The sequence below is a fragment of the Neolamprologus multifasciatus genome, chromosome 6 (genome assembly GCF_963576455.1).
Source record: "Neolamprologus multifasciatus chromosome 6, fNeoMul1.2, whole genome shotgun sequence".
Classification (NCBI taxonomy): Eukaryota; Metazoa; Chordata; class Actinopteri; order Cichliformes; family Cichlidae; genus Neolamprologus; species Neolamprologus multifasciatus.
The window spans coordinates 3,930,846-3,956,946 of record NC_140444.1 but is presented as its reverse complement, the minus strand read 5'-3'; the positions used below and the strand labels follow the sequence as shown (position 1 = coordinate 3,956,946).

Sequence of the window (26,101 nt, the reverse complement as noted above, 5' to 3'; positions counted from 1 at the left end):
TTCATTTCATGTAAGTTAACAGGTCACAAGAAGCAGAGGTAGCAAAGGTAGATGAGTTTAAATACCTGGTGTCAGCCATCACTGTCCACGGCAGCACACGGTGAACAAGAGAGGCAAGGTGGAGTGGGTGGAGACGAGTGACAGAAGGATAACTGTAAAAGTGAAAGGAAATTTTTTTTAAGTTGATGGCTTCGTGAAAACAAGAAAAGAAATGTTTTAGAAAAACTAAGAATTCTATTTTTTGTATTTTTTTATTTATTTAGGCATTTATTAGACAAATAAGACAAATATACCCAAATTTGAAGCAGGAAACTGGACTTCTCAGAGATCAGTCAAATATAATCAACAATTCTCTGGTGTCCTGGATTGTTGATTACCTGACAGGAAGACCACAATATGTGCGTCTTCCACAGTGTGTGTCTGACAAGGTAATCAGCAACACAGGGGCACCACAGGGGACTGTCCTCTCCCTCTTCACCCTCAACACCACAGACTTCAGCCACTGCACAGAGACCTGCCATCTTCAGAAGTTTTCTGAGGACTCTGCGGTGGTTGGATGCTTTGTGATTATTCATAAACTATTAACAAAAAGACCTAAAAACTGTGAGAATCTGAATTTTAGCAAACAATAGACAATTATTTATACATATATTTCAACTTTTCAGAGTCAGGAGTCACAAAGTGGCGCACAAAGTTAACAAGTTCATAACATTTAAACTGTATATTTCTGTCAAAACTGAAGCCATGCACGTGATGTGTAGAAGGACTCCTCTTAAAAATGAATTCAAACTGCGTGGGCCCTCCTCATTTTCTGACTCCTCCTTAGCCTTTATCATTTTCTACCATTCTGTGGAAACGACCAGTAGAAAAGATGAAGTTAGTCTGGCTCATCTGCGCAGTGGCTGTTGGTAAGATCTAAATAAATACATTTCTACAAAATCATATCAAAAAAAGAAGCTGAGTGTGAGGAAAGAGTTGTCTTTTCTATTTGACTGTTTGAAGGTGTAATTCAGCATTTGGAGAAATGTCTTTACTGATTTTCTTTTTAAGAGTTGGATAAAAAGATTGAGAGGAATCTCGTGTCTGTTTTTAAAGTAGAAAGATCCAGTCAGTGTGCATCTGGCCTGATTTAATGTAAAAGAGAAAACGGCCGACTGTAACTGTGTCAGTTTAAAGTTCAGACCTGTGCACAAACAAAGCTTTTGTGTGGGTGATACATGCTAAAATCAACAACAGAGAGAAATGTTAGGAATACTATGGCCTTTGTTCTTTTAACCATCTTATATCATGTTGTGGAAAACGGGTCACACTTGATCCTCCGATCCTCTAGATGCTCAAATTAGAACACAGTATTTGTAGTATGTTTTTGTCATGAGCTTCTTTGTATGTAGACAAAAGTTCGTAAGAAGCCAACACACTTAATCAGATGTGTATTGTGTATCAGGACCCCCCTCTCAACACATCGTCTCGATTTTGATTTACGGCCTCAGTCGAACCGTTTCTGTAACTTTCTAAAACCAATGATCTCAAATTCAGTGTGTTACCATTGCCAACCAAACGTTTTTACACAAGATGAAATCATGATTTTTCTTTTATGATGTGCTGCAGCCACCTCTGTATGTCTGGCTTTCAACATTGATACGACAACCACCCGCATCTTTACTACAGAACAAAAAGATTTCTTCCAAAACAAGGTGCTTCAGTTACTGTCTGACAAGAACAATGGGTGAGTATCAAAGCTAATCTAAAGATGCAAAGTATCAAAATATTAAATCATATTTGCATCATTAATGTGGTTTTTCTGTGCAAATCAGTGCATGTTTTTTGTTGTTGTCTTATTTCTGTCTGATCAGATCTCACTAAGGCACAATAGAACTTTTTATTTAACGTTTCTCATAGAGGATGGGGACAGGAAATGGACTGGAAAGAAAGTAGGGGAAAAATTTAGCTGGGATTTGATGATCAGAGCACGTTTGATGTCCCAAAAGTGCAAAGCAAACCGCTTGATAAAACGAAAGGTCATGTAACTCTAGTTGCTGTCTTAAACAAACATGGGTAAAAGTAAAGATTACCTTTGTCCTGATCGAGGGACAAATAAATAATGCCCACACAGCATATTTACTTTCATTGACCCTGAGAGTATTCGTGGTTGTTGTCAATGTGGTCCAGGGGCGTTTTCAGAGACTGTGCCTGTATTGTTGCTACTGCCCAAGTAATTGAATTCAAATTCAACTGAAACGTTAAAGTGACATACAGTGGCTTGCAAAAGTATTCAACCCCTTTGAACTTTTCCACATTTTGTCACATTACAGCCACAAACATGAATCAATTTTATTGGAATTCCACGTGAAAGACCAACACAAAGTGGTGAACACGTGAGAAGTGGAACGAAAATCATACATGATTCCAAATATTTTTTACAAATAACTGAAATGTGGGGTGTGCGTAATTATTCAGCCCCCTTTGGTCTGAGTGCAGTCAGTTGCCCATAGACATTGCCTGATGAGTGCTAATGACTAAATAGAGTGCACCTGTGTTTAATCTAATGTCAGTACAAATACAGCTGCTCTGTGACGGCCTCAGAGGTTGTCTAAGAGAATGAAGTCCAAAGAACACATCAGACAGGTCAGGGACAAAGTTATTGAGAGATTTAAAGCAGGCTTAGGCTACAAAAAGATTTCCCAAGCCTTGAACATCCCACGGAGCACTGTTCAAGCCATCATTCAGAAATGGAAGGAGTATGGCACAACTGTAAACCTACCAAGACAAGGCCGTCCACCTAAACTCACAGGCCGAACAAGGAGAGCGCTGATCAGAAATGCAGCCAAGAGGCCCATGGTGACTCTGGACGAGCTGCAGAGATCTACAGCTCAGGTGGGGGAAGCTGTCCATAGGACAACTATTAGTCGTGCGCTGCACAAAGTTGGCCTTTATGGAAGAGTGGCAAGAAGAAAGCCATTGTTAACAGAAAACCATAAGAAGTCCTGTTTGCAGTTTGCCACAAGCCATGTGGGGGACACAGCAAACATGTGGAAGAAGCTGCTCTGGTCAGATGAGACCAAAATGGAGCTTTTTGGCCAAAATGCAAAACGCTGTGTGTGGCAGAAAACTAACACTGCAAATCACTCTGAACGCACAAATATGGTGGTGGCAGCATCATGCTCTGGGGGTGCTTCTCTTCAGCAGGGACAGGAAGCTGGTCAGAGTTGATGGGAAGATGGATGGAGCCAAATACAGGGCAATCTTGGAAGAAAACCTCTTGGAGTCTGCAAAAGACTTGAGACTGGGGTAGAGGTTCACCTTCCAGCGGGACCTCGAACCTAAACATAAAGGCAGAGCAACAATGGGATGGTTTAAAACAAAATATATCTATGTGTTAGAATGGCCCAGTTAAAGTCCAGATCTAAATCCAATCGAGAATCTGTGGCAAGATCTGAAAACTGCTGTTCACAAACGCTGTCCATCTAATCTGACTGAGCTGGAGCTGTTTTGCAAAGAAGAATGGGCAAAGATTTCAGTCTGTAGATGTGCAAAGCTGGTAGAGACATACCCTAAAAGACTGGCAGCTGTAATTGCAGCAAAAGGTGGTTCTACAAAGTATTGACTCAGGGGGCTGAATAATTACACACACCCCACTTTTCAGTTATTTATTTGTAAAAAATGTTTGGAGTCATGTATGATTTTCGTTCCACTTCTCACGTGTTCACCACTTTGTGTTGGTCTTTCACGTGGAATTCCAATAAAATTGATTCATGTTTGTGGCTGTAATGTGACAAAATGTGGAAAAGTTCAAGGGGGCCGAATACTTTTGCAAGCCACTGTAGAAATTCTGAGAGCACAGGTCAGAAAAAACTCTTTTTAGTGATTATCACAAGTGTTGTTGTGTCCACAGGACACTTGTCACTGCACCAGAGCAGCTAGGACGTGAAGAGACATGCACATCTGATCTGAACCTGACCCACAGCTGCATCATTGTTCCAGGTACATTAATGTGGTTTTTGAAATGCAAATGACATGTTTAATCAGGACATTAAAAATTACTGCCACAGTATGGAGGTTGTATATGAAACAAAGCTGTTTTGAAACCATTACTAAACTGGATTTGTAAGAGTTAGCTCACTCAAACCGAATGAGCACCTACTCTGCAGCTGCTGCAGTTTCCAGAGTCACATTCAAGATTTGATTTTAAATTCAGCTTTGTTTTTTGTTTTTCTTTCATATTGCACCAAATCACAATAACAGTTGTCTCACTGCACTTTATATTGTAAGGTAAAGACTCTACAATACTACACAGAAAACGGAGAAACTCCAACAGTCATATGACCCCTTTGACCTAACTAATGATTTAATGCAAATAAGTGTATAAACACATATCAGTGAGTGAAAAAGAAACACTCAGTGCATCGAGGGAATCCCCCCAGCAGCCTAGACCTATGGCTAGGGATGGGTATCGTTTAGGTTTTATCTGATACCGGTGCCAACCCGGTACTTTTGAAACGGTGCCGGTGCTTAAACGGTGCTCGAACCGGTGCTTAAAGAATGGAGAACACAAAATTGGTCCAAAAACCTCTCATGTTCAGCTGTTTTTTTTGTAAAAAGATAACAATGTTAGCCTTTTCTGCAGCTATAGGGCATATATGGCATCACTCTTGGCTGGAAGCAGTGCTTAATCAATGGAAAAAACACAAACTTTGTCCAAAAACCTCTCATGTTTAACTGTTTCCCACTTTTTATTTGGTCATTTTAGCCTTTTTGGCCAGGGTGAAGGGAGTATCTGCCATCAAACAAGAAGACAGCCGCATGTAACTATGATGATGTTTGCTAGTTCACCTTACATGCATTAATGTAATAACGTGGTTAGCCTACTCAACGTCAATTATACACGAACAACATTAAGCTACTCACGCAGAGAAGAACGGCTGCTGCTGCATCATCATCATCATCATTTCTGCTACACTGGCAGGGCTAGGGGCCAGGACTCTACTCTTCAGCTTTTTGGGGGATGTTGCTAACTCTTCGTCCGATAACAGGCACCACACCTGCAGTAGATGCGCTCGGTGTGAGGTCTCGCAGCAAGCTATCAAATACGGCGCATTTTTCGGCTTTTAAAAAAACCGCTATGCGCCGCCAGGTGTTTCATCGGATTTCAGGTGTTACCTCCTTTCCACAGTATCACCTTAAAGCACTTGTTGCAGGCTGCTGAGTTTGCATCTTTTGCTGTGAAGTACAGCAAGACTTTTGACCGCTTCGCCTTGAGCATTTTTAACCTGTAGCTCTGCTCTAAAAGAACGTACGTACCTGGACCCGCCTACTATCCTCGGAAACGTAAAATGATTGGCTAGAATTCAAAGTGTATCACATCTCAGGAAAAAAAAAGCACCGAAATAAAGCACCGAAATGTGCGCTGCTTTTCGGTCTGGTTACTACCGTTTATGTCAGAACCGGTGCCATCATGGCACCGGATACCGGTACCCATCCCTACCTATGGCAGTGTAACTAAAAGAGGATTCAGGGTCATCTGGTCCAGCCCTAACTATATGCTTTTTTTAAAAAAGAAAGGTTTTAAGCCTAATCTTAAAAGTAGAGCTAGTGCCTCCAAATCCAAACTGGAAGCTGGTTCCACAGAAGAGGGGCCTGAAAACTGAAGGTTCTGCCTCCCATTCTACTTTTAAATATTCTAGGAACAACAAGTAAACCCGCAGTCTGAGAGCAAAGTGTGTCGGGTCACAAATTTGGAACCCAATATGATAACCTTATCCCACTAACGCTGTGGAGGTCCAGCGTTTCAGATCCAATTAAAATCAAATCACTCAAAAAGATCCTCTGTTTATTAAACAGTGACATATGAACAGCAGAACAGTACATTTACAGCAAAAATAAAACATAGAGAGCAAGCAAAACAAACGATAGTGAAGCAACCCCAGGGTGTAGAGCCTTAAAACACAAACAAACAACAACACACAAAAGACAGACAGGAAAGAAGCACCAGCGGGGGATAATGACCCTCCTCTTATATAGGATCAGCGACCCCTCCTCCTGATTATTTGAAACCTCCGATAATTTCACGTTAGTCATTTCTCTTAAATACTGTTTTTGTGTTTTGAATCAGGCCATTTTGTACTTGATCAAGTTTATTATTGTAAGGTCGTTAGCTTGCAATATACAGCACTGTTGTAAATTAGTACTATTAGAATTGAACAGAATTGAACTTCTTCTTCTACTCATTACCAACTTCACATTTTTATCCTTGGAATCTACTCTACTATAGTAGATTGTTCGTATACTAGTCCTTGATCTATTCAGTGCCTGAAAGAAGTGAATTCACCTGCCTTAAAAAACAAATTTCGTTTGAACAGCAGCTGTGTGTCTCAGATGAGGGAATTAAAGATATGGTCTGTGTTTGACATCACAAATGGCCAAGAGTAAGCGGCTAATAGTCTGGTGCTTACATAGCATTTTTCTATTCTGAGCGCTCAGAGTGCTTTAAGGAGAAAATACTGCTTGAAACTCAGTGTGGAGAAGTCTGAAGGGATTGGATGCACAAACTCTTAAGACTTTATTTTGCCCATGTTTAATATTAGCAACCACAGTTCTAACAGGATATATGGCAGAAAGTAAGGAGAAGTATAATAGGTTTATTGTAGAGTCTACCTTACAATATAAAACATCTTGAGGTAACTGTTGTTGTGATTTTGCACTGTATAAATAAAATTGAATTCAATTGAATTATAATAGGTACCCTTTAAAGGGACGGATTTAGGATCAGCCTGTCCAAAAAGCTAATCTTGAAATTTTTATTAGTCATAGCAGAATAAATTCTCATACTTTTACTGTTTTACTGTCATACCAGTAGTGCTATTAATTATCGGCACAATTTAGACATCACAATGTCTATGAAGACCATGTGAAACTGCAAACTGCAAGAAACATCATCTAGATCACGGCAAAGACTACAGTTCACCTGGTCTGGTCCACTTAAGAGACGGGTTTTTTCTATTGCAGAATGATGTAGTGTATTTGTGTTTTTAATATAAGGTACTAATCTGATGTTATTGTCACAGAAATTTGGCCCGCACACATGCAAGTACCCATCAGGCAATTTGGACTGTCGATATCTGAGGACGCCATGCGCTCTCAAATCACTGTAAGAAACACTCAAAAAACATTTCCTCTGACAATATTCAAAACATAAAAAATGATCTCAGATCATATTTCTTTGTCTCGTTTAAAACCTGATGTAGATTTGCAGCCCAAGTGCAGTGCATCCACACAGTGGGAACTCGTCTCTGAACAAAGCGTGTTACAAGATGAAACTCGACCGTGGACCGTCCACCCAAGGTAAAAAAAATATTGGGGGCGGCGGGTTCTAGCGGTAAAGGCACTGTTTGTGTCCAGCAGACCGTAGTGGTCAACAAAATGTTTGAACTCGACAACTATGAAGCTGGAAGTGACTCACCAACACACACAGAGCACTCTGATTGATTCTGTAAGTTCAGTTACATTAGAAACAGTGGCTGAGTACAACTGTGAGATCATAATTATTGCATTTGTTAATTAAATAATGTTCATGCTTATAGATGAATCTTTGTTTCATCAGACCAGAAAATCTAGTAGGACTGTTTGAGGTATAATTATGTCTGTTTCCATCTTCCAGGTTAAATATTTTCATGCTTTTCTCCCCCAGAACGAACAAATAAGTCTGTGGAAGTCGTTTTTTTATTTGATGGATCAGCGAGTATAAGCGACAGAGAATTCAAGAAAAATAAAGACTTCATTGTGGACATAACTGACCTTATGATGTTGTCAGTAAAGGTCATTACACTATTCGTTAAATTACTCAAAGCATATTCCAATTAATGTCAACTATACCTGATGTTATTGTGGCGGGGCGTGACTTGTGGTGCCGTGCAGGGAAGGCAGACGCACCTGCATGGCATCCGCAAACCCCAAACACATGACCCATTACAATATTTAAGTCGGCGGGGCTTGATTGCGGATGCCATGCAGGTGCGTCTGCCTTCCCTGCACGGCACCACAAGCCACGCCCTGCCACAGTCATATACCTAACATATTGGGGTTTTTTCCAGTTTGCAGCAGTTCAGTTCTCCACAACAGTCCACAAAGTGTTTGACTTCAACGACCATGCAGCTGGACGTGCTCTCGATAAACTTGCAAAAGAAAAACATTTAAAAGGTCTCACCAGGACACACAGAGCCCTCGAGTTTGTGTTGTAAGTTGTGTCAAAAGCAGCAGGATCAATACAGCTGTGAGATAATGAGCACTGTATTTGTTCATTTATTCATATTTTTAAATGTTGTTTATTCTGAGTGTTGCTTTGCTTTCGCATTTGTTTCAGAGATGAAATCTTTGAAAACCCAGCTGCAGGCGCCTCTCCTGATGTTACCAAAGTTCTGATTCTAATCACAGATGGAGAGCCCTCTGATACAGACAAGAATGGGATCATTAGAAGATACGATGATAAAAATATAATTCGTCTTGTCGTTGGGGTAGGATGTGATGTGTGACACCAATCCCAACAGAAAAATCAGATTTATCCATTAGACAAATAAATGTGATCATTTTGTGTCACATAAACACTCTTATAGTATTAGACTGTTTTATTCACTGCTATTTAGATGATACACAGTCATACTAAAGTAGAAATGCATCATGGTGTCAGTCTCAGCACAAACAGCTCGGCAGATTTCAGTTCTTAGTCCAGTTTTTACTTCCCATGCTGATGTCAGACTTTGAATTTCATGTTTTCAAGCAGTATTCTGATTTCAGGTCAAAGATGTTAACCTGGATAAATTCAGGACCTTTGCTTCAGAGCCAAAACATAGAAATGCCTTCAAAATTCAGAACTACGATGGACTCACAGGAGTGCTGGAGAATTTACCGAAAAAGATATTTACTGTAGAAGGTGATGTTAAACTTTGTTCCCTGTTTTGATAAATACATTTACAAAAATCACTGTTATCTTCCTGGTGTGGACCAGTGGTGGTCACATGTATCTCTTCATATTTAGGCTGCACAGCTCCTCGGGCAGAATTCAGTGGATTCAGTGCTGTTTTCAAAAAGGTGAATATCTAACTTCAACTCAGCTCAGGTCAATTCAGTTTTATTTATATGGCAGCTAATCACAACAACAGTCACCTCAAGGCTCTTAATATTATAAAGTAACGACTTTAAAATAATAAAGAAAATCACATAATCTCCTCACATTTGATGTCCAGATAAGTTATTGATCTATAATCCAGCAGCACTGATTTTATTTCTGTGAAGTAAAATCAAATTTTCACTGGTTGGTGGGAACCTGCTCTTTCGAGTGACAGTTCAGTACTTTTTTAAAGCGATAAAATAAAAAAATAGCTTTACTTTTTATTTCTATACATCCTTCTATCAATTTTCTGAACTAGTGAGCACCATTTGTGGTTGTAGGGGCCTGGAGTGTATACTGTCATGCTGCGTGAGACTTTTTGTGTAATTGAAACATGTGATCATCTCATTGGTGTAAATATTTATTCTAGCAGTGTGACATCAGGGTTTAGAAAAGCTGATGAAATTGAACAATTCTGAATAAGCGCTGAATAGGGATGCACCGATACCGATACTGGTATCGGGACCGATACTGTAAAATGTGTGTGTACTCATACTCGTAAAAGTTAACCGATACCATGAACCGATACTAACTTATTTCATTAATCAGAGGGTGGCTTGTCATTTTTGTTGTAGTTTTTTAGATTGGCCACTAGGGGGACTTCCCACGCTAAACAGGCACAGGGTTAGACGAGTGAGACTGGCGGCTCCAGATAAAAAAAAGAAAAACTGGAGGCTGCTGTAGCTAGGCTAAAGAAAATGTCAGCAGTGTGGACCGGAACAGCCAACTTTAACTCAGGTTTTGGAAAAGCGATGAAAAATGTTTAGAGAAAATCCACGGGCAGTTTAAATAACAGAGGCTCGGACTCATTTTATCGCTCTGGATGACCAGCCAATGCCGGTCGTGGAAACCATAGGATTCTTCTCAGCATACTCGAGCTGCGATATGAAATTCCCAGCCGCCCACACATCAGAGAGATAATGGTGCCAAAACTGTCTGAAGAGGTAAAGACAAGCAGTGTGTGCGCGATGTCAGTCCTCGGTTTAACGGCACAGTGGACTGATGATCCACGGGCAGATGAGGAGTTTATTCGTCAATGCCAAATACTTTCGTTATTTTGTTTGTTTGTTTACAATATATACACTCTGCAACAATTTAAACGTTTATTTTATTCTCAAACCTAATTTGTATTTATTTTATTCCAAACAGAAGTGTTTATTTATTATTCTGAAAGCTCGAGACAGTGCCAATAGTTCATATTTTGTAAAATTACAATGTGGAGACTCTGCAATAATTTAACAGAAGTGCTTATTTTTCACTTGAAATTTTTTTGTGGTCATTTTTATTAAGATTTTATTTATTATTGGCAGAGAATAAAATAAAACCTGTCTTCCAATTAATTGCATTTGTGTGTGTGTGTGTGTGTGTGGGTGGGTGTGTGTGTGTGTGTGTGTGTGTTAGAAGTATCGGTTTCTGTACTCAGTATCGGCAAGTACTCAGATCCAAGTATCGGTATCGTATCGGTTTGAAAAAATTGGTATCGTTGCATCCCTAGCGCTGAATGATTTGCCTTGAAATCATGTTCTCCACAGGATGCAGAGTAATCACTTTAATTATGCTCATTCATCTAAAGGGAGTTTTTCCTTCCCACTGTTGTCAAAGCGCTCGCTCACGGGGGTCATCTGATTGTTGGGGTTTTCTCTCTTTTATTGTAAGATCTTTACCTTACAGTATAAAGCACATTGAGGCAACTGTTGTTGTAATTTGGCACTTTATAAATAAAATACAATTGATTTGAATCTATGTAATATTGTAAAGTCAACATTTTAAGTTGTATCTTTTGTTATGATTACGCAGCACAGATGGATTTCCCATAGATTTAAGCTATGCTCTGCATTTAGCTGTACTGTAACTGCTAAATATTTCCATTGTTGGACATTTAAGTTCAGTTATAATTTGTTTTAGGTTTGCAGCACAACTGCAGTCAGCAACTGTTCCGACAACTCCTACCTGAATATTGTCTGTCACCAGATCCCAAATCTTCAACAAACCTCTTCTTCTGTTGTTGAAGGTAAAAATGTTTTTTAAAGTTTTATATGTTCCTGGTTACATTCTGTTTAAAATTGTTCAAATTTTTCCCCCAGAACGAACAAATAAGTCTGTGGAAGTCGTTTTTTTATTTGATGGATCAGCGAGTATGAGCGACAGAGAATTCAACAAAAATAAAGACTTCATTGTGGACATAACTGACCTTATGATGTTGTCAGTAAAGGTCATTACACTATTCGTTAAATTACTCAAAGCATATTCCAATTAATGTCAACTATACCTGATGTTATTGTGGCGGGGCGTGGCTTGTGGTGCAGTGCAGGGAAGGCAGACGCACCTGCATGGCATCCGCAATCAAGCCCCGCCGACTTAAATATTGTAATGGGTCATGTGTTTGGGGTTTGCGGATGCCATACAGGTGCGTCTGCCTTCCCTGCACAGCACCACAAGCCACGCCCTGCCACAGTCATATACCTAACATATTGGGGTTTTTTCCAGTTTGCAGCAGTTCAGTTCTCCACAACAGTCCACAAAGTGTTTGACTTCAACGACCATGCAGCTGGACGTGCTCTCGATAAACTTGCAAAAGAAAAACATTTAAAAGGTCTCACCAGGACACACAGAGCCCTCGAGTTTGTGTTGTAAGTTGTGTCAAAAGCAGCAGGATCAATACAGCTGTGAGATAATGAGCACTGTATTTGTTCATTTATTCATATTTTTAAATGTTGTTTATTCTGAGTGTTGCTTTGCTTTCGCATTTGTTTCAGAGATGAAATCTTTGAAAACCCAGCTGCAGGCGCCTCTCCTGATGTTACCAAAGTTCTGATTCTAATCACAGATGGAGAGCCCTCTGATACAGACAAGAATGGGATCATTAGAAGATACGATGATAAAAATATAATTCGTCTTGTCGTTGGGGTAGGATGTGATGTGTGACACCAGTCCCAACAGAAAAATCAGATTTATCCATTAGACAAATAAATGTGATCATTTTGTGTCACATAAACACTCTTATAGTATTAGACTGTTTTATTCACTGTTATTTAGATGATACACAGTCATACTAAAGTAGAAATGCATCATGGTGTCAGTCTCAGCACAAACAGCTCAGCAGATTTCAGTTCTTAGTCCAGTTTTTACTTCCCATGCTGATGTCAGACTTTGAATTTCATGTTTTCAAGCAGTATTCTGATTTCAGGTCAAAGATGTTAACCTGGATAAATTCAGGACCTTTGCTTCAGAGCCAAAACATAGAAATGCCTTCAAAATTCAGAACTACGATGGACTCACAGGAGTGCTGGAGAATTTACCGAAAAAGATATTTACTGTAGAAGGTGATGTTAAACTTTGTTCCCTGTTTTGATAAATACATTTACAAAAATCACTGTTATCTTCCTGGTGTGGACCAGTGGTGGTCACATGTATCTCTTTATTTATTTAGGCTGCACAGCTACTCGGGCAGAATTCAGTGGATTCAGTGCTGTTTTCAAAAAGGTGATTTCAAAAGGTTAAAACTGCACACATTCAAAGTGTAAATTATTTACTTGTGACGAGATTGAAATTTCTCTGTCACGGCTAACCTGACATACACAGGTGCAGCTAAAGCGCAGATAATAAAGCACTGACTACTGCTAAACTTTACTTTTACTTTCTAAAATTTTAAATTCTTATTGTTTGGAAAATAAAATCCACACTGACAGACTGTTTGACACAAAGAGAAACACTGAAAATGTGCTAGAATTGTAAAATGTACTCTTCAGTCTTTCTGTTTGTAAAACAAGTTGTTTTAAAAATCAAGAACTTTAATTTGAACCTGTACCCGACAATCCACTAATATTGGATTTTTAATATCTCACCAGCTACAGTACAGCATATCACCAATAGATGTGAATCTAGAGAAATCTGTACACAAGGGACGAGGCCAAAAATTAATATTGGATGTCTGTTATTTTTGGGGCCCCAGGCAGCAATGCATTAAGAAGAGGAATAATTCTTTCATGGAAATCAGATGAGCATGGGCTCAGAAACACTTCCAGAAATCACTGTCTGTGAACACAGTTCACCATTTCATCCACAAACGCAGGTTAAAGCTCTCTCATACATATGTCTGTGAAGGTTCTCAGTCATCCAGGTCATCATAGTCAAAGTAACTTGCAAAGAAAAGCGTCTGGACTTCTTTAAGTTGCTTGAAGACGTTTCACCTCTCATCCGAGAATCTTCTTCAGTTCTAAGGTCAAATGGTGGAGAGTCCCAGATTTAAACCCTAATGGGAGTTTCCCCTCACAGAGGAACAAAAGGACCCCCTGATGATCCTCTAACCACATGAGCCAAGGTGTGAAACTGGGTGTGGGTCCCAATCAGCCAGGGTTTCGGGTGAGTTCATTGTGAAACCTGGCCCCACCTTATAATGCGAATTCCTGAGGTCAGATGGCCCAGGATGTGAGTGGGCGTTAAGGCGTCTGGGAAGGGATCTCAAAACTGGATTATAGATGGCAGAGAGTTGGTGTCGTAAACCACCGCCTCTGTTCAAAGATGGTCGCTCACAGTGGACATAGATGCTTCTTTCACTCCTCTTTCAAACCATCTGTCCTCTCTGTCCAAAATGTGAACATTGACGTCCTCGAAAGAGTGACCTTTGACCTTTAGATGCAGATGAACTGCTGAGTCTTGTCCTGTGGAGGTGGCTCTTCTGTGTTGTGCCATGCGCTTGTGAAGTGGCTGTTTGGTCTCTCCAATGTAGAGGTCTGGGCATTCCTCGCTGCACTGTACGGCATACACCACATTGTTAAGTTTGTGTTTTGGAGTTTTGTATTTCGCGTGTTGCTGGGTCTGAAATGCAAATGGATGTCATGCTTGGAGAAAACTCTCCTGAGTTTCTCTGATACACCGGCTACATAGGGGATGACAATGTTGTTGCGTCTGTCCTTCTTATCCTCCCTCGCTGGTGTCTGATCTTCTTTTCTGTGCTTCTTTGCTGACTTTAAGAACGCCCAATCAGGATAACCACATGTTTTGAGTGCTTCCTTTACATGTGTGTGTTCCTTCTTTTTCCCTTCAGGCTTAGAGGGAACATGTTCTGCCCGGTGGTGTAGGGTCCTAATTACTCCAAGTTTGTGTTCCAGAGGGTGATGGGAGTCAAAGAGGAGGTACTGGTCCATGTGTGGGCTTCCGGTAAACTTCGATGTTGAGGTTGCCATTCTCTTCAATGTGCACGGCGCAGTCCAGGAAAGGCAAACAGTCGTCCTTTGTGTCTTCCCTGGTGAACTTGATGTTTTTATCCACAGCGTTAATGTGCGCAGTGAAGGATTCCACTTCTTGTGTCTTGATTTTGACCCAGGTGTCGTCTACATACGTGTAGCAGTGGCTGGGTACTCTCCCTTTGAAAGAGCCAAGAGCCTTCCTTTCCACTTCCTCCATGTAAAGGTTGGCTACAATAGGTGACACGGGGGAGCCCATGGCACAGCCATGTTTTTGTCTGTAGAAGCCTTCATTGTATTTGAAATATGTGGTGGTAAGGCAGAGGTCTAACAGTGTGCAGATCTGATCGGCTGTGAAGTTGGTCCTGTCTTCTTGTAGTCGTCTACAAGAAGACAGGACCAACTTCACAGCCGATTCTGTTCAAAAATTTGATATGTTTCCTATATTCTCTTGTGAATAAAACAATGTGTAATGTAATGCAAATAACTGCAAAATTCTGTTGTTAATTACATTTTCCACAGCATCAGCAACATGAGTTGCATCTCCTCTGTAGTTATTGAAATACAGAAAAATAAGTATGCTGCTGGGTTTTTTTGGAGTGATCGGATGCATTTTATGTACAGCAAAGAAAACAAACCATAAAAGCTTTACTTTCCCCAAAAAATCCAAAATGTATATCAAACTCAAAACATAGAAACAGTTTGAAGAAACTCTAATAATACATTTTAAACTGTCCGTCAATACAACTACAGAATGTCGATTATTAATTAAAATAATAATTACAGTGGATCATTAAACCCATGAATGAGACTATAAATGCAATTTTTCTGCTTCAGATTATAACCAAGCCTAGCCTTAGTGGTGTGCTTTAAGTGATAGTGGAAAAACATCATTTTCCTACAGTTCCTATCACTTAATGTCAACGAGGCAGCTCAAAATCTTCTTTTTAGCTGAGCTTTGCTTTTTTGTAAGCGTTCTTATTTTAATTCATGACTGTGGATTTGCGACATTACCTCATCACTGTTACTGGTATCTCAGTTCCTCTCTGTCTCTGTTCAGCCTGAACTGTAATCAGATGTTTCTGTGAGCAGGATAGCCTGATCGTGGGTTCTGTGGGATCGAACAGCTGGCGTAGTTTTCTCCATAGACCTCAAGAACGAATGCAGGGTTACCTGGGTAAACCCATTTCTTTTTTTTTTTTTTATTATTACCTACTATCTATATGCAGTGTTGGGGAGTAACAGAATACATGTACCGCCGTTACATATTTAAAATACAAAATATGAGTAACTGTATTCCGTTACAGTTACCGTTTAAAAAGGTGGTATTTAGAATACAGTTACTTTGTTGAAATAAATGGATTACACGGCGGTACTTCCCTGTTTCATATTGTGGCGGGTCAGGACTGTTTGGGTTTTGTTTGACAGCTACGTTCTGTTGTTCCAGGCGGCAGCGTTACGGTTGTCATGGTTACAGGGTGACCCTCTCTCTCTGCATGTTTCCTGGGTGAGAGAGGCCTTTTTGTTGTTGTTGTGCTAAGCTAATAGGCAGAATGCTACAAGTATAGCTCTAAAGAATGTAGCATCATAGGCAGTGTAGTCCGTGCTGCAGGGAGAATGGACTGCCATACACGTTATGTGTCTGTGAGCGAGGGAGGGAGAAAAAGGAAAAGTATGAGCTGTCATTGAGCAAAAACGGGAGCTGGAAGCATGTAAATATAATAATAACCACTGCAGCCAAGAAGAGAGCCTGACGAGCCCAGTTGTAAGTAAGCTATTAAGACTCGACTGTACACCGTGTTCGTGTTTTCCTCCAAAAACAATAAGTTCCATTGGAGCAGCCTTTCAACGCCTCTCTCTGTCTCTGCTAGCAAAGTTGACCCAGACAACAAAGTAAAGCTAGTTTTCGGCTACGAGCCCGACACAGAACCCACAGTATTAGCCAGAGGTCCCTTTACTACGGTTCGGAGCCGCGGACCTTCAGTAACAGTAATAAATCACAGCAATAGTACATTCATGTAGTTGTAAACAGCATGATAATATATTAAGTAATCCAAAGTATTCAGAATACGTTACTCTCATTGAGTAACGTAACGGAATACGTTACAGAATACATTTTGGGGCATGTATTCTGTAATCTGTAATGGAATACATTTTAAAAGTAACCTTCCCAACACTGTCTATATGATACCTGCTACTTTAATAAGATTACTTTTCTATGACTTGAGATACCATAGTGTAGCACATATGAGATCCAGAGTGAACATTTAGCAGATTATTATTTGGCTGTTGCAGGAAATTCCATTTCCATTGGAAAGAAAAACGGTGTTCCTTTGTATTTCGTGGGTTTACCAGAGTTTGAGCAAACAGGACAGATCGTTTTCAGACACCACTGCATTTACTGGACAGAAGTGCAGAAAATTCGTGGAGAACAGGTTGGTAACTATGTTAAGAAATATCATGATTTTTAAAATTATTCAGATTTGAGCTAAAGCATGGAAATATTTGTGCCAAAACTTTTGTAAAAGTTTGGATTTTGTGTCATATTAAGAGGACAGCTCTTAATAACTGTACTACTGGGTTTGGTTTTGACTTTGTAAATCATCCTTTACACTCAAAACATTTTTAGATTGGTTCCTACTTCGGTGCTGAGCTGTGCTCATTAGATGTTGATTCAGATGGGAGCACTGACTTCCTGCTGGTAGGAGCTCCACAGTTTCATCTGCCTCAGGTGAAGAAAGAAGGCCGGGTCTACATCTACTCTGTGAGCGATGAGGTGAGCTATAATAAAAACTAAGATCCGGTGTGACACTGTGTGAGCTTTAAAGCTGATAAAATAAATGCATGTGTTTTCATAGTCCATTATTAACATCCTCATTTCCTATTAGACTGTACTGGAAAGTAACCAGAATGTGACGGGACCATCCATGGGTAGATTTGGCACCACCATATCCAGTCTTCCAGACCTGAATGGAGATGGACTCCGAGACGTAGCTGTCGGAGCGCCGCTTGAGGATGATAAGAGCGGGGCTGTGTATATCTACCATGGCAACAGGCAGAGAGGGATAGTTAGCACTTTCAGCCAGGTGACACAGACAACACTACTGTGCAAAGGTCTTGAGCCACATGTCATGTCTTTATATTCTGCTTTTAAAATGCTAAGTAGGTGTAGTGATTTCTTGCAAACATGTGCAAAATAAATGGAAATACGATATAAGAGGCAAAAATAGAGTTTGTACAATTATAACAAGCTTTGGACTGCCTCTATTCTTTTACACAGCCCGAACTCTCTTAGGCAGGTAATTTCTTTCTTGTAATTGGTAGTCTTCAGGACTAGTTCCTTAAAGGACATTCAAAGCTTCTCTTTGGATGTTGGCTGCCTTTTGTTCTCTGTAATGTTGAGGTCCAGGCTCTGGGGAAACCAGTCGATGACTGTTAGTGTTCCACTGTGTGCTTTTCTATAAAGGTATACTTTTACGGTGTTGGCAGCGTGTTTGAGATCATTGTGATGCTAAAAGAAATTTAGCAATCTGCAATCAGGCGCTTTCCAGGTGGATCAAAATCTGACTGTACTCTTCCGTGTTCATAATTCTGTAAATTGTGACAAATCGTGAACCCGACTGGCCATTTAACGACAGCCCCAAACCATAACAGAGCCTCCACTGTGTTGGTTCGAAAGAAATTATCTTTTTTCTGTCCAACTCAAAAAAATCAAACGACACGTATCAAAAGAAATTCAATTAGAAGAACAATTTAGATAATTTCAGTCTTTGAGCTTTGTTTATGCTTTAATGATTCACAGGTGAGTGTTAAGTGGTTTTAAAAATGAAAAAAACATTCCCCGAGTCCCCCTGGACCGAAAATGAATTAAAAAGCAGCCAATGTTTTTTTCTAAAAAAAGCCTTTAACCTCTTAAGCCCCAAGCCTACCTGATCTCCTGCTTTTTGCCCCCGTATCAGGGGGCGTTGGGGCTTAAGAGGTTAAAAGACCTTTATTACTTACTTTATTATCAAAGATTCAGGAGGAAAATTATTTCTATAACCTTCAAATCTTATAAACCATCAGAGAACTGAGGCACAAACGATGGATCTGCTCAACACTGTTGCCCCTCCATGCTCGCCTCTTGATTGTTTTAGTAATGCTGTAATATAACTTCAAAAATATGACAACCTGCCCAAAGAACTTTGTGTCCAACACTAGTTTAAATGGTGGGTTTAGAACATGTAGAATCTCTGTTTCTCTGTCAGACACCACAACCTGCCAGCCTAAATGTATTCAAGTCAAAATATTGTAGAATAACGACTGAACGACGTGCAGAGCCTTTTCTCTTTTTTGTCTGTGCTTATGGAGTTGTGTTCGTACACTCTCAAAACCCTCTGTGCATTTGCATTTAAGTTTAATTATCTGCAGCATGATAATATTATCAGACTTACACTTATGAGAGCACTATCGTAGACACAGACATGTAATGTCATCTGAAAGAGGTATTTAGACTCTTCTCTAATATCTCGTTATTCCAGAGAATCATGGGAAAAAATATAGACCGTGGGCTGAAATTCTTTGGAAGGGCCATCTTTGGGGACCTCGGGGAGGATGGACTCCCGGGTGTTGTGGTTGAATCACATGGTGCAGCTGTTGTATTCAGGTGAATATTATATGAACACTGCACCTATAAAAGAAGCTAAGCGACAGAAGAAGCAACAATCTATTTAAGCTCATTTGCTTCCTTTCAGATCCAAGCCGGTCTTCAACGTCTTGGCTCGTCTGTCTTTTCACCCTGAGAACCTTGACACCCCGAGTCCAGATAAAAATGTAGCTTTGGTTAAAATAACGGCATGCTTTGAAAAGGTCGAAGCAACAAAGAGCAAAGCAGGTAGGTTTTGTTGTGATGAGCGGACAAATGTGGAACATTAAAACTGTTTTTTAAAAATACACATTAATGTGTATTTATTTAATGTGACTTTTTTCAGTGCCAGTGAGCTCAGCGTTGAACATCACATACACACTTAATGTGACGAGTCAAGCAGGTCAAAGCAGGTTCAGTCAGACCCTGGAGCTGAGAGATGAAAACACCTGCGTCAGCTACTCCATCAACAGAGCAGTAAGAATGTTGAACATCATCTGTTTATTTATTCACTCTCTGATGACTTTAACACATCGTTCAATCACCGCTTTTCCTTAAAGCGCCAGTTTTGTAAGCTGTTTTAGTGTTTTAAGCCATAACACGCACTATGGACATGTCACATAAGATTCTGAATTTAGCCGAGCCTCAAAGGGCTTGGTACCCAGTGTTGGGGAGTAACGGAATACATGTACCGCCATTACGTATTTAAAATACAAAATATGAGTAACTGTATTCCGTTACAGTTACCGTTTAAAAAGGTGGTATTTAGAATACAGTTACTTTGTTGAAATAAATGGATTACACGGCGGTACTTCCCTGTTTCATATTGTGGCGGGTCAGGACTGTTTGGGTTTTGTTTGACAGCTACGTTCTGTTGTTCCAGGCGGCAGCGTTGCGGTTGCCATGGTTACAGGGCGACGCTCTCTCTCTCTGTATGTTTCCTGGGTGAGAGAGGCCTTTTTGTTGTTGTTGTGCTAAGCTAATAGGCAGAATGCTACAGGTATAGCTCTAAAGAATGTAGCATCATGGGCAGTGTAGTCCGTGCTGCAGGGAGAATGGACTGCCATACACGTTATGTGTCTGTGAGCGAGGGAGGGAGAAAAAGGAAAAGTATGAGCTGTCATCGAGCAAAAACGGGAGCTGGAAGCATGTAAATATAATAATAACCACTGCAGCCAAGAAGAGAGCCTGACGAGCCCAGTTGTAAGTAAGCTATTAAGACTCGACTGTACACCGTGTTCGTGTTTTCCTCCAAAAACAATAAGTTCTGTTGGAGCAGCCTTTGAACGCTTCTCTCTGTCTCTCGCTAGCAAAGTTGACCCAGACAACAAAGTAAAGCTAGTTTTCAGCTACGAGCCGACACTAACCCGACGTATTAGCCAGAGGTCCCTTTACTACAGTTTGGAGCCGCGGACCTTCAGTAACAGTAATAAATCACAGCAATAGTACATTCATGTAGTTGTAAACAGCATGATAATATATTAAGTAATCCAAAGTATTCAGAATACATTACTCTCTTTGAGTAACGTAACGGAATACGTTACAGAATACATTTTGGGGCATGTATTCTGTAATCTGTAATGGAATACATTTTAAAAGTAACCTTCCCAACACTGTTGGTACCATATAAAAGACATTTTACATGATTATTTTACATTTTACATTTACCTGACTGACTGCCCCTCGCAAGCTTGCGGTTTAAACCATTGAGAAAAGGTGGGCGGGGATTTGTCTACAAGTCCTTTTCTTTTGGCCACGCCCTTTAGGGTTTGCCACAGGAAATCATTTGACTGCAAGCTTTGGACATGCTTAATGTGAGCATCTACCACTGTGACAGAATGATAAAGACATAAGGAAAGGCATTATATATGGCCTTTAATATCAATAATCAGGTTTATTTATATTGTACCAAATCACAATCACCTCAATAAAGATCCTACAGAAAACACCAGCAATCATGCAGCTTCCTATGAGTTGGCACTCTGCAGCAGTGGAAAGCAACACTTCCCTTTCAACAGGAACAAACTTCAGGCACAACCAGTGGAGGGACAGCCATACATCTCCTGTTACTGGTTGGGGGTGAGGGGAGGGAGACAGGACAACAGACAAGCTGTGGAAAACAGACAGATTAATAATAACTAATGATTAAATGCAGAGTGCTCAACAATGAAGAGGTGCTTGCGGAACAAAATCCCAGCAGCATAGTCCTATTGCAGCATAACTAAGGGAGGATTCAGGGTCACCTGATCCAACCGTAACTATAAGCTAGGGGCAGGCAGACCCTGATCCTGTATCCAGAGACCAAAACACCACAGACAACAGCAGGATAGTGTTGTTTAGGTACTTTTTAATTTAATTTTTTTTAAAAATCAAACAAATGGATATTAAAATGGGTAAATCTGCTCATTTAGCAGCAGTGTGTGTGAAATGTTAGGTGGATAAGATGAGGCGATTTGTAGCTACATTAAAAAAATTAAATTAAAAAAAATCCCAATGAATCTACCTGAATGATGCAAACAGAAGTGAAAAACTCATTTTCATCAGTATTAATGCTTAGTTTTTAAGCATTAAAACACACATACACACAACATATTACGGATGGTACATTAACATAAAACTGTTGTCGGAACCATACTGAATTTCGCACAGCCCAGTTGTGTAAATTGTTATTGTCCCCTTTACCCCTGGTCCTAAAGTGTATATTTATTTTCTTACTCTTCTTATATATATATATATATATATATATATATATATATATATATATATATATATATATATATATATATATATATATATATATATATATATATATATATATATATATATATATATATATATATATATATATATATATATATATATATATAGTTTGTTTACTTCCACTGCTGTAACATCGTCTTGTTTCTTTATATACTGTTGTTATGGAGGAAGGAAGGTTCAGGGTTGAGTAGTCATCATCATGGGCTCATCCGAGTAGAATGAGAATAAGCAGTCAATTTACAGGTTTTGTCGTTTTATTGAATAATGGGTAAAGGAAGGAAAGACACACATGGACTGCTATCTCTAAAAAGGACAAAGTATGATTTAAGTAACTTGAAACAATACATGAACTCAGGAGACTCAAAGAGTACTCACCTCAGCTGCCGCCCCATGTGGGAGTGAAGAAAGAGTGAGGGGTAGGTGAGTGCAGTCCTTATATAACGAGTGACAGGTGAGTGCAATTAAGGCCAAGCACCACACCCAATCAAAGGTGAGGAAAAGAAACAAGGTGCATTTGGTGAAGTGAATGTGCTGAAAGGTGAGCCTTTACAACAACTGTACTGTATATAGCAGAGATGACAATAAAGTTTACTTTGACTTCAGCAGCAAGCAGACTCACCGAGGGCTCTCGTGCTCACTTTTCGCGTATAGAATTTCGAAAAAACATCGGTGCAAATCTTTATCCTCTCAACGATACTTGAGGGTGCATGGGAGTTTGCCCAAAAAGTCTACATGTGTTTTGTAGACTTGGAGAAGGCATTCGACCGTGTCCCTCGGGGTGTCCTGTGGGAGGTGCTGCGGGAGTGTGGGGCGTCTGGCCCATTGCTACGGCCCATTCGATCCCTATACAACCGTTGCAAGAGCTTGGTTCGCATTGCCAGGTGTTGTGCCAAATTAGGTATCCCCGACAGAATTTGTTTCCCCTGCGTCAGGAGCACACGCTGGACTGTCCAAATCACGGACAAACAGTATCCCGCATTGTTGATTTTTAGTTTACAAACACTTCTTATAATGACTAACTACTCCTGACATTTTTGAGATGTTAGCTCTTTATACAACGAAGTTATAGTGGGATACAAATAATATCAGGCTGATCCTGCCACAATTTGTTCCCCCTGTGTAAATCACGGACAAACAGTATCCCACATTGCTGATTTTTCGTTCACAAACACTTCTTATTATGACGCATTACTCCTGAAACTTTGGAGGATTTAGCTCTTTATATAGTAAAGTTATAGGAGAATACAAATATAAAAATAGTTATCAGCCAAAACGTTAATGGTTTGTTAAAATAATCCCATCTGATACCCGTGCGCAATAAATATATAATTATATAATGTTGTAACCCTCAAACTGAATGGTAATGTAATGGCCCATTATAAAATTAGTAATGATACAAATTTTTCACTTTTTCACAAAATGAAAACATCAGTACTTCTTGCGTGCTCCCAGCACAGGGGAAACAAATTCTGTCGGGGATACCTACTTTGGCACAACACCGGTCGATCTACGTCCCTACCCTCACCTATGGCCACGAGCTGTGGGTAGTGACCGAAAGAACGAGATCTCGGATACAAGCGGCGGAAATGAGCTTCCTCCGAAGGGTGGCTGGCCTCTCCCTTAGAGATAGGGTGAGAAGTTCGGCCATCCGGGAGGGGCTCAGAGTAGAGCGGCTGCTGCTCCACATCGAAATGAGCCAGCTGAGGTGGTGACAAGGACGCCTCCTGGGCGCCTCCTGGTTCAGGTGTTCCGGGCATGTCCCACCGGGAGGAGGCCCCGGGGCAGACCCAGGACACGCTGGAGAGATTATATCTCTTGGCTGGCCTGGGAACGTCTTGGTGTTCCCCCGGATAAGCTGGAGGAGGTGGCTGGGGAGAGGGAGGTGTGGGCTTCTCTGCTTAGGCTGCTGCCCCCGCGACCCGCCCCCGGATAAAGCGGATGAAGATGGATGGATGGCATCGGTGCAAATTATAAGTCTGTATCATAATGTCTGGTGTTTTCGTTTTTGTTGGTTTGTTTCTATTATGTTTGATTTTGTTTGAGTTGGTTATTAGATGCTGCTCCAGCCAGCCAGAGAATCCCCCGCCGCCCCGCCCTCTATCCCTGTGCCGCAAGCAGCAGGTGCACCAGTTCGCAAACAGAGGGCGCCCTTACTCCCAGCAAATGGGCGATAGAAAATCGATCGGTGCTTATGACATTCCCAATATGTGCTGCCATGAGTTTTTTTCTTTTTTTGGGGGGGGGGGGGGGTTGTTGCCAATGCCCGTGATGCCACCCACCACCACCACCACCACCACCACGATGCCGTCCCGGGCAACCGCCCGTGTTGCCCGTATAAAAAACGCTACTGGCTCTAAGACTTATCAAATAACAGTGCTTGAGTTTGTTACCATCGTAGTATTTTTAGGCTTTTTGAAATGATGATGACAACGACTTTGTTTCTTACAGAACTATGTGGATGACACATCAACACCTCTCAGGATCAGACTTAACTTCCTTCAACCTGACAGCGAGAGCGCGAGCGCCGTCCTGAGCGTGGACTCTGAAAGAGAGGCTGTCCTTGAGGTAAGTTCAGTCGTCCGTACAGTCTGTATTTACATGCTTATTGTATACAACCAAAGATACAACTATAGTCATGTCCTATTATATTTACCAAGAATATTTAGTAGGATTTAATATGAGGTTTGGAGCTTTTTTCTGACCTGCGGTTTAAGTTTGACCTGTTTTTTTTTTGTTTGTTTTTTTTTTTAACTTTTTACAGATTCCCATTTAAAAATAATGCAGAAGAAGTGAGAGCTGAACTGTTCAAGAACGTATTTCTGATCTTTAGCAAGTAAAAAACATGTTATTATCATGGAGTAATTATTATCACTAATAAAAGACTTATTGATGAAAACAATGAGAAATAACTTTGTCTTTAAATGTAAAACTTTTCAATTTGTTCTTTCCTAATTTTTAGTTATTTAATTTACATTCAGTTTTGTTTTATTCACACCCCACATAATCACAACAACAGTCACCTAAAGCCCACAAAGACTCTGCACAAAATAGAGATGAATGCAGAGAACACCCCAACAATAAAAACTACCCCCCATTAACAAGCACATGGCAACAGTTGGAAGGAAAAGCTCTCTTTCAACAGGAAGAAGCCTCCAGCCCAACCAGGCTCAGGGAGGGGCAGCCAGCTGCTGTGACCAGCTGTGGGTGAGGGAAGGAGGAAAGGACAAAAGACGTGCTGTGGAAGAGAGCCAGAGATTAATAATGACTCATAATTACAAGCTGAGAGGTGTGTAAACACACAGAGTGAGGAAGAAACATCATGAGAAGCTATCAGCAGCCTGGGCCTTCAGTTAACCAGAATCTATCGTTGTTTCACAGAGACTCTGCTGATGTGTTTAAACGTTTGTCTTGTCAAATTCAAAAACAATAAAACATATCAAAGCCTGTCACATCACACAGCACTGTCACTAAGCTCCTCGCCTGTTTCTATGCATTAACATTACTGTCATCTTGTGGCCACAGTCAGCTACTGTCGCTGAAAATCTGAACATAAACGTGTCAGTTCCTGCCTCTCAATATAAAAAAAGGAAAAACTGTTTGTGCACTAAATAAAACGTTACACTTACCTTGAGGATTTTTCATTTTGTTTTGTCCGTTCTTATTTTTCCACCCTTATCTTGCTTGGCATTTTCCATTTACCTTTTTTTACTTCCATATCTTGGGAATTTGTTTGTACCTTTTATTTATTCCTTTAAATTTTACCTTTTATTATAATTTTATTTAGACTTGTTCCCCATGTTTGTGTTGTAGGAGCACATGTGGTTGTCTGCTTTGATAATCAGCACCCAGATTTGATCCACCGCCACCCTGGTGTTAGTCATGTTCCTGTTCCACTTGGCTATCTTCACCACTGGATAACAAGCTGGGTTTAAAGATTAATGAGCTTCATTTTATTTATTTTACCTGCAACGATCGTTAGGATTGAATGAAGAATCCTCCAGAAGGGAGAAAAATGTCTTCCACCAAGAATACCCATGTGAACACGTGTTTTATGTATGTTTTTTCATTTAACTATGCACTTAGTTGCATAGATGTTCATCTCTTTTTTACGCTTCCTGAATCATGATCTGAACGAATGTAGTTAACATTTTATTTGTGAAAAAAACCTTTTAAAAAACTGGCAAATATTCACTGAAAATGGAAACAACATATGCTAAAAATCAGACAATTTGGAATACATGCATAAAGTTTACTTACAGTATCAAAGTAGAAGATTTTACACCTTTACCAAAACGTTTGAGGCACAAATGAGTGTTTTGGGTTATTATTTCATTAAAATAAACATGTTTTTAATAAAAAAATCTCTACAGT

At 40.2% G+C, this 26,101-nt stretch overlaps 1 protein-coding gene across 7 annotated transcripts; it reads left to right on the top strand.

Moving 5' to 3' along the window:
• Positions 1–345: 345 nt before the first annotated feature.
• Positions 346–26,091, top strand: LOC146516182 (integrin alpha-L-like). Of its 7 annotated transcripts, none has more exons than XM_085162756.1 (25): positions 347–908; positions 1,609–1,726; positions 3,893–3,981; positions 7,062–7,144; positions 7,242–7,338; positions 7,685–7,812; positions 8,088–8,230; positions 8,357–8,514; positions 8,795–8,923; positions 9,029–9,081; positions 11,066–11,171; positions 11,245–11,372; positions 11,648–11,790; positions 11,917–12,074; positions 12,355–12,483; positions 12,591–12,643; positions 15,439–15,523; positions 16,642–16,781; positions 16,976–17,122; positions 17,235–17,432; positions 18,867–18,991; positions 19,080–19,219; positions 19,317–19,447; positions 24,179–24,295; positions 24,492–26,091. In XM_085162756.1, the coding sequence occupies exons 1-25, from the start codon at positions 872–874 to the stop codon at positions 24,501–24,503; spliced, it is 2,847 nt and encodes a 948-aa protein (XP_085018882.1). In that variant the 5' UTR covers positions 347–871; the 3' UTR covers positions 24,504–26,091. The 7 variants fall into 7 exon arrangements, with proteins under 7 accessions (XP_085018881.1, XP_085018882.1, XP_085018880.1 ...); XM_085162750.1 differs by having other exon boundaries at positions 349–908; positions 8,357–8,507; positions 8,788–8,923; XM_085162751.1 differs by having other exon boundaries at positions 349–908; positions 11,917–12,067; positions 12,348–12,483.
• The last annotated feature ends 10 nt before the right edge of the window (positions 26,092–26,101 follow it).

What these genes read in the sequence shown, in the direction of transcription:
- LOC146516182 (XM_085162756.1), top strand. Translation starts at nt 872, where the DNA reads ATGAAGTTAGTCTGGCTCATCTGCGCAGTGGCTGTTG. An exon ending in GGTGCAGCTGTTGTATTCAG is followed by an intron (nt 18,992 to 19,079) that starts GTGAATATTATA and finishes GCTTCCTTTCAG; the next exon opens with ATCCAAGCCGGTCTTCAACG. An exon ending in GCTACTCCATCAACAGAGCA is followed by an intron (nt 19,448 to 24,178) that starts GTAAGAATGTTG and finishes TGTTTCTTACAG; the next exon opens with AACTATGTGGATGACACATC.